Raw genomic sequence first — 9328 nt, forward strand, 5'->3', positions numbered from 1 at the left:
AAGATATCAAACACTCTGTGGATATATGTCCATCCTGAGACTAAAGATATCAAACACACTGTGGATATATGTCCATCCTGAGACTAAAGATATCAAACACACTGTGGATATATGTCCATCCTGAGACTAAAGATATCAAACACTCTGTGGATATATGTCCATCCTGAGACTAAAGATATCAAACACACTGTGGATATATGTTCATCCTGAGACTAAAGATATCAAACACACTGTGGATATATGTTCATCCTGAGACTAAAGATATCAAACACTCTGTGGATATATGTCCATCCTGAGACTAAAGATATCAAACACACTGTGGATATATGTCCATCCTAAGACTAAAGATATCAAACACTCTGTGGATATATGTCCATCCTAAGACTAAAGATATCAAACACACTGTGGATATATGTCCATCCTGAGACTAAAGATATCAAACACTCTGTGGATATATGTTCCATCCTGAGACTAAAGATATCAAACACACTGTGGATATATGTCCATCCTGAGACTAAAGATATCAAACACACTGTGGATATATGTTCATCCTGAGACTAAAGATATCAAACACTCTGTGGATATATGTCCATCCTGAGACTAAAGATATCAAACACTCTGTGGATATATGTCCATCCTGAGACTAAAGATATCAAACACTCTGTGGATATATGTCCATCCTGAGACTAAAGATATCAAACACACTGTGGATATATGTCCATCCTGAGACTAAAGATATCAAACACTCTGTGGATATATGTCCATCCTGAGACTAAAGATATCAAACACTCTGTGGATATATGTCCATCCTGAGACTAAAGATATCAAACACACTGTGGATATATGTCCATCCTGAGACTAAAGATATCAAACACTCTGTGGATATATGTCCATCCTGAGACTAAAGATATCAAACACTCTGTGGATATATGTCCATCCTGAGACTAAAGATATCAAACACACTGTGGATATATGTTCATCCTGAGACTAAAGATATCAAACACACTGTGGATATATGTCCATCCTGAGACTAAAGATATCAAACACACTGTGGATATATGTCCATCCTGAGACTAAAGATATCAAACACTCTGTGGATATATGTTCATCCTAGACTAAAGATATCAAACACTCTGTGGATATATGTCCATCCTGAGACTAAAGATATCAAACACTCTGTGGATATATGTCCATCTGAGACTAAAGATATCAAACACACTGTGGATATATGTCCATCCTGAGACTAAAGATATCAAACACCACTGTGGATATATGTCCATCCTGAGACTAAAGATATCAAACACTCTGTGGATATATGTCCATCCTGAGACTAAAGATATCAAAACACACTGTGGTTATATGTTCATCCTGAGACTAAAGATATCAAAACACTGTGGATATATGTCCATCCTGAGACTAAAGATATCAAACACTCTGTGGATATATGTTCATCCTGAGACTAAAGATATCAAACACACTGTGGACTATATGTTCATCCTGAGACTAAAGATATCAAACACACTGTGGATATATGTTCATCCTGAGACTAAAGATATCAAACACACTGTGGATATATGTCATCCTGAGACTAAGATATCAAACACACTGTGGATATATGTTCATCCTGAGACCTAAAGATATCAAACCACACTGTGGATATATGTCTCATCCTGAGACTAAAGATATCAAACACACTGTGGATATATGTTCCATCCTGAGACTAAAGATATCAAACACACTGTGGATATATGTTCATCCTGAGACTAAGATATCAAACACCCACTGTGGATATATGTCCATCCTGAGACTAAAGATATCAAACACTCTGTGGATATATGTTCATCCTGAGACTAAAGATATCAAACACACTGTGGATATATGTTCATCCTGAGACTAAAGATATCAAACACACTGTGGATATATGTTCATCCTGAGACTAAAGATATCAAACACACTGTGGATATATGTCCATCCTGAGACTAAAGATATCAACCACACTGTGGATATATGTCCATCCTGAGACTAAAGATATCAAACACACTGTGGATATATGTCATCCCTGAGACTAAAGATATCAAACACACTGTGGATATATGTTCATCCTGAGACTAAAGATATCAAACACCACTGTGGATATATGTTCATCCTGAGACTAAAGATATCAAACACACTGTGGATATATGTTCCATCCTGAGACTAAAGATATCAAACACACTGTGGATATATGTTCCATCCTGAGACTAAAGATATCAAACACACTGTGGATATATGTCCATCCTGAGACTAAAGATATCAAACACACTGTGGATATATGTCCATCCTGAGACTAAAGATATCAAACACTCTGTGGATATATGTTCCATCCTGAGACTAAAGATATCAAACACTCTGTGGATATATGTCCATCCTGAGACTAAAGATATCAACACTCTGTGGATATATGTCCATCCTGAGACTAAAGATATCAAACACACTGTGGATATATGTCCATCCCTGAGACTAAAGATATCAAACACACTGTGGATATATGTCATCCTGAGACTAAGATATCAAACTCTGTGGATATATGTCCATCCTGAGACTAAAGATATCAAACACACCTGTGGATATATGTTCATCCTGAGACTAAAGATATCAAACACACTGTGGATATATGTCCATCCTGAGACTAAAGATATCAAACACTCTGTGGATATATGTTCATCCTGAGACTAAAGATATCAAACACACTGTGGATATATGTTCATCCTGAGACTAAAGATATCAAACACACTGTGGATATATGTTCATCCTGAGACTAAAGATATCAAACACACTGTGGATATATGTCCATCCTGAGACTAAAGATATCAAACACTCTGTGGATATATGTCCATCCTGAGACTAAAGATATCAAACACTCTGTGGATATATGTCCATCCTGAGACTAAAGATATCAAACACACTGTGGATATATGTCCATCCTGAGACTAAAGATATCAAACACTCTGTGGATATATGTTCATCCTGAGACTAAAGATATCAAACACACTGTGGATATATGTTCATCCTGAGACTAAAGATATCAAACACACTGTGGATATATGTTCATCCTGAGACTAAAGATATCAAACACACTGTGGATATATGTCCATCCTGAGACTAAAGATATCAAACACACTGTGGATATATGTCCATCCTGAGACTAAAGATATCAAACACTCTGTGGATATATGTTCATCCTGAGACTAAAGATATCAAACACTCTGTGGATATATGTCCATCCTGAGACTAAAGATATCAAACACTCTGTGGATATATGTCCATCCTGAGACTAAAGATATCAAACACACTGTGGATATATGTCCATCCTGAGACTAAAGATATCAAACACACTGTGGATATATGTCCATCCTGAGACTAAAGATATCAAACACTCTGTGGATATATGTCCATCCTGAGACTAAAGATATCAAACACACTGTGGATATATGTTCATCCTGAGACTAAAGATATCAAACACACTGTGGATATATGTCCATCCTGAGACTAAAGATATCAAACACTCTGTGGATATATGTTCATCCTGAGACTAAAGATATCAAACACACTGTGGATATATGTTCATCCTGAGACTAAAGATATCAAACACACTGTGGATATATGTTCATCCTGAGACTAAAGATATCAAACACACTGTGGATATATGTCCATCCTGAGACTAAAGATATCAAACACACTGTGGATATATGTTCATCCTGAGACTAAAGATATCAAACACACTGTGGATATATGTTCATCCTGAGACTAAAGATATCAAACACACTGTGGATATATGTTCATCCTGAGACTAAAGATATCAAACACACTGTGGATATATGTTCATCCTGAGACTAAAGATATCAAACACACTGTGGATATATGTCCATCCTGAGACTAAAGATATCAAACACTCTGTGGATATATGTTCATCCTGAGACTAAAGATATCAAACACACTGTGGATATATGTTCATCCTGAGACTAAAGATATCAAACACACTGTGGATATATGTTCATCCTGAGACTAAAGATATCAAACACACTGTGGATATATGTCCATCCTGAGACTAAAGATATCAAACACACTGTGGATATATGTTCATCCTGAGACTAAAGATATCAAACACACTGTGGATATATGTCCATCCTGAGACTAAAGATATCAAACACACTGTGGATATATGTTCATCCTGAGACTAAAGATATCAAACACACTGTGGATATATGTTCATCCTGAGACTAAAGATATCAAACACTCTGTGGATATATGTTCATCCTGAGACTAAAGATATCAAACACTCTGTGGATATATGTCCATCCTGAGACTAAAGATATCAAACACACTGTGGATATATGTTCATCCTGAGACTAAAGATATCAAACACACTGTGGATATATGTTCATCCTGAGACTAAAGATATCAAACACACTGTGGATATATGTCCATCCTGAGACTAAAGATATCAAACACACTGTGGATATATGTCCATCCTGAGACTAAAGATATCAAACACACTGTGGATATATGTTCATCCTGAGACTAAAGATATCAAACACACTGTGGATATATGTTCATCCTGAGACTAAAGATATCAAACACACTGTGGATATATGTTCATCCTGAGACTAAAGATATCAAACACTCTGTGGATATATGTCCATCCTGAGACTAAAGATATCAAACACTCTGTGGATATATGTCCATCCTGAGACTAAAGATATCAAACACACTGTGGATATATGTCCATCCTGAGACTAAAGATATCAAACACACTGTGGATATATGTTCATCCTGAGACTAAAGATATCAAACACACTGTGGATATATGTCCATCCTGAGACTAAAGACTAAAGTGAAACCATATTTTAGACATAAAACACAGTGAACTTTGACACCAAACGATGAAGTTTATTTCCCCTTTGAAGCTGCTTTACTGCTGTTTATTAACTTGTAGAATAAACACAGAGACCGCAAATATTCATTAAGAAAATGCGCGCATGGCAAGACTTTAAAGACGTGAAGAAGAAAGGGATTCTGGAAAAGACCAAACAGACCCGACTTGTTGACTGCAGAGTGATACGATCAGATGTGAAACAGCCGTCTTCTAATCAGAAATAACAAACCTCAGAATACCTTCACTGGCCAATCAGAATTGAATATTTATTCACCATAGCTGTGTAATAAAATTGTACTAAAAGTATATTAAAAATGTGAATTTTCACAATTTTCACACAAATAATCTCACTGCTCCCTAGGTTTAACCATGGTGTTACACCTCTTAGCTTGTGGATGCTCCCTTACAGGCCCATTTCACAGCAACCGTTTTGAGGTGGTAAAGCTGGAAGTAAAGCAGGTGTCACCAATAAGATTAACGAGGGCCCTTTAAATTAATTAATAAAAAAATAGCACTAATGGGGGATAAAAGAAATCTGGGGAAAAAAGAATACTAATAAAAAAAAAGATTAACGAGGGCCCCGGCACCGGTACACCTAAATGGAATGGAACCATCATTAATGGTATTGATTACACCTGCTTTACTTCCTGCTTTACCACCTCAACAACGGTTGCTGTGTGAAATGGGTCAATAGAGGCGAAAAGTAGCACATTTGTTTTAAAGCTCAAATGTCCTAAATGGGGTGTTGTTTTCATTTCGGCAACATTATACCCAACAAACGCTGTTCAACAATCATGTCCACCTCAATACCATGAGGTCAACCCTGAAGTCATCTTTCCCAGTCTCACCTCCATCCCACACTTCCTGCTACTTCTTGGCTTGGAGAGGAAAGAATAGGTTACTTCCCCTTCGAGGCATCATAGCAGCATCTCGGGTATCAGCAGGAACATTCTGAGATCTGCTTTCAGTTCAGTCAGAGAGAGGCTTCTTCAAGGCCAAGGAGGAAGCTGTCTGTCTGTCCCTCTGCAGCGCTGGACTCCAGCCAGCTCACTCATACTGTATGTAGGTCTCTGAGGCTGGAGATGTAAATGTGCTGGTGACCTCCATCTGTTACTGTCTGGCCTCTGTTTTATGTCTGGTCTCTCCTTCTCTCTCTCTGCTTTCTGTGCTTAATTATATGCGTAGGTAGTTACACACTGAATACTTAACGCCACGGAGAAATACATCAACACACTATAAATATCTGGACGTTGAAGAAACACAGTGTGGCTTTAATCGGACGGAGACGTTGGCTCCGACCAAATGCTGGAAAGTTCTATTAAGTAGTGTACGTTTATCTGCTCTGTGTGCCACTTTTGCCACGTAACCGACTATCATTCAGAGGAAAACTGTAGTTGACTGGTAAAATAGTGGAAGTGGCAGCTAATTATGATTAGTTTCATGTGTTTTTATGGTGGTCCTGGTTTGTGAAGATGATCTTGCTGAACACAAACTTCGCTGTTTCATAAACTTGCGTTAACCACACACCTTATTTCATGCATACAACCGAAATCCCCATACAATCGAAATCCCCCCATTGCACTTTACACGTACTAAGTAAGTGTTACTAAGGGACTCCTTCCTGCAGAGTGCTCTATTCACCTTATTCTTTGCCCACACATGGACGCTTCCGCATTACGTCATTTCGTAATAGTATTTCCGTTTTGACTTGCCAAAAACCCTGCAGGCAAGATGGCCGCCCACACTCCGCTCCTAAAGTGGCAGAATTACTCCCCCATAAAGTAACATATCTTGGCCAATAAGTATGTAACATACAAAATAAAACAACCCGTAATATCTTAATTTGATGTAGAATGCAGAGGACTTGTAACTGTTTAGTTAAACTTGCATTCCAGGAATATTGTGCTCTAAAGATGACGTTACTGTTATGTCCTGAAACCCACATAGGTTGCGCCAGGCGTAACCCATGTGGGATTGGAAATAACGCATCCGAGATAGAAACGTTATGAATATACTGTAGCCACGTTATAAACAACAAACTAACGCTGGTGATCCGTATGGAAACAGTGTTACTCGAAATGGTTAAAAGTTCTATCAATTTGGTCATTCAGTGGCATTTTACTGCCATATAACATAACTAACTAGCGGCTAATATTAGCCACAGTAGGCAACCAGCGCTGAACCGGAAGAACAAATACGTTTGCGTTGAACGCGGAAGAGAGAAAAAGTGGGCGTGGTGAATAAAGGATAACTCAACACTTACACTTACCCCCCCCCCCCCACGTCCTGTCTCCTCCAGGCCACACGGTGCGCAACATCCAGGCCTTCTCGGTGCTGCAGAACGCCTTCCTGCGGGCCAAGACCAGCCGGCTGGCCCGCATGCTGCTCGACGCCATCGGCAACATCTACCTGGCGGAGCCGGCCAACTACTTCGTCCTGGAGTCTCAGCACACGCTGTCTCAGCTGGCCGAGCGCGTGGCCAAGCTGCCCGACGCGCAGGCCAAGTACTTTGAGCTGCTGGAGTTCGTGGTGTTCAGCCTGAACTACGTGCCCTGCAAGGAGCTCTTCAGCGTCAGCGTGCTGCTCAAGTCCAGCACGTCGTGCGCCTGCAGCGTGACGGCCGTGCGCACCCTGCTCAAGCTGGCCCGCCACGACCCGGTGTTCAGCGACGTGCTGCGCGAGGTGGGCCTGCTGGAGGTGCTGGTCAACCTGCTGCACAAGTACGCTGCCTTGCTCAAGGACCCGGCCACGCAGTCACAGCAGCAGCAGCAGCAACCGCACAACAACGAGCAAGGTGAGCTTTGTGTTACGGCTGCTTTCTCTGCTTTGGAGGAGTGTTGAACATGAGCAGGTAATCATGTACGCCGGACCTTTTTGCTAACACTTCACTTGGAGCACAGCTGTAATGTATCTCTCTCTCTCTCTCTCCCTCTTCTGTCTCTCCTCTCTCTCCCCTATCTCTCTTTTCCCCTCCTCTCTCCTCTCTCTCTCTCTCTCTCCCTCTTCTGTCTCTCCTCTCTCTCCCCTATCTCTCTTTTCCCCTCCTCTCTCCTCTCTCTCTCTCTCCCTCTTCTGTCTGTCCTCTCTCTCTCCTATCTCTCTTTTCCCCTCCTCTCTCCTCTCTGTCTCTCCCTCCCATCTCTCTCTCTCTCTCCAGCTGACTGTAAGAACAACACCGTAGCGGAGGAGCAGAAGCAGTTGGCCTGGCTGGTGATGGAGACGCTCACTGTTCTCCTACATGGCTCCAACACCACCAACACCAACGCAGGTACACACACACACACACACACACAGACACACACACGCACGCGCACGCACATGCACACACACACACACACACACACACATACACACACACACACACACACACACACACACACACACACAGAGACACACACACACACACAAGCTAATTTACAGATTCACACATATAGGACGAATCAGTGGGACGTCACTTGCCACCCAGAAATGCGGAACCCCGCGGCAGTTATTAGTATGAGTTGTGCCAAACAAACGTTAATATTTCAAAAACTATACATGATATCGCTTATATTTTTACATTCTGAGTGAGAGCAGAAGTAGCTCAAGAGTTTGATGTATAGTATATGCATGTCGTGTTAAAGTTGTGTGAACTGTCGCAGTTTTAAAAATGTAAACGGAGTCAGCCGGCTAGACTCAGACGCTCAAGCCTCCCAAAGCTCACGCTCCATAGGTTTCCATTGCCGTTGCCACCCAGTGACGCGGTTTGTTTACCAAAATGCTGCTCGGCTGATCCCTCGTATACAAGAGTGTACGCGCACGCAGCGGGGTATCGTCCTTAAAACTTCTAGAAAAAGTCTCAAAATGAGGGCCTCTTAACATATTAGATTAGTTTACTTTAGTTTATTGAGTTTATTTAATAATAGGGACAGTGTACAAAATACATCAGTTATTCTCAAATGAGAACAAAAAGATGCTTCACACCAAAATTAGCCACAAGCTAATTTGCATCTCGAGTCCCTAGCGAACAACAACAATCAAATACACAGTAAATCACAGCGCATAATATTACACACTAACCCACACACACTTCAACCGGTCCAACAACCTATTAACACATTCACTGCCAACAGTTTTTTCAATACAGTAGGTAGCTTCTGCCATGGGTTTTTTTGAGGATTCTGGCTCATCTTTCAAGAGCCGAGGATTATTTTCTGCTAGGACTTTGTGAACACAAAATATCTCAAAAGAACTAATAGAATGTGTGCTTTCTCTGTCTAAAAGAGTTAGTTTTTATCATGTTCTGTTATGTAGGCATTAGCAGTTGAATACAGCATGGTTTCAGCGTCTGAGAAGGAAAGCTGAGAAAAATGCATTTTTGTGAAATTCGATAGAACAGGCAGAACAGTCACTTTAACCATTTATTTTTGGCAT

At 40.6% G+C, this 9328-nt stretch overlaps 1 protein-coding gene across 1 annotated transcript in view; it reads left to right on the top strand.

The window, feature by feature from the left end:
• Nucleotides 1-9328, top strand: part of wdfy3 (WD repeat and FYVE domain containing 3) — a 130611-nt gene that overhangs the window by 38982 nt on the left and 82301 nt on the right. The window contains 2 exon segments of the mRNA XM_083644708.1: nucleotides 7215-7709; nucleotides 8097-8183. Of these exon segments, the coding sequence (XP_083500834.1) occupies nucleotides 7215-7709; nucleotides 8097-8183 (582 nt within the window).

This window comes from Poromitra crassiceps (genome assembly GCF_964638095.1).
Source record: "Poromitra crassiceps genome assembly, chromosome: 10".
NCBI classification, from domain to species: domain Eukaryota; kingdom Metazoa; phylum Chordata; class Actinopteri; order Beryciformes; family Melamphaidae; genus Poromitra; species Poromitra crassiceps.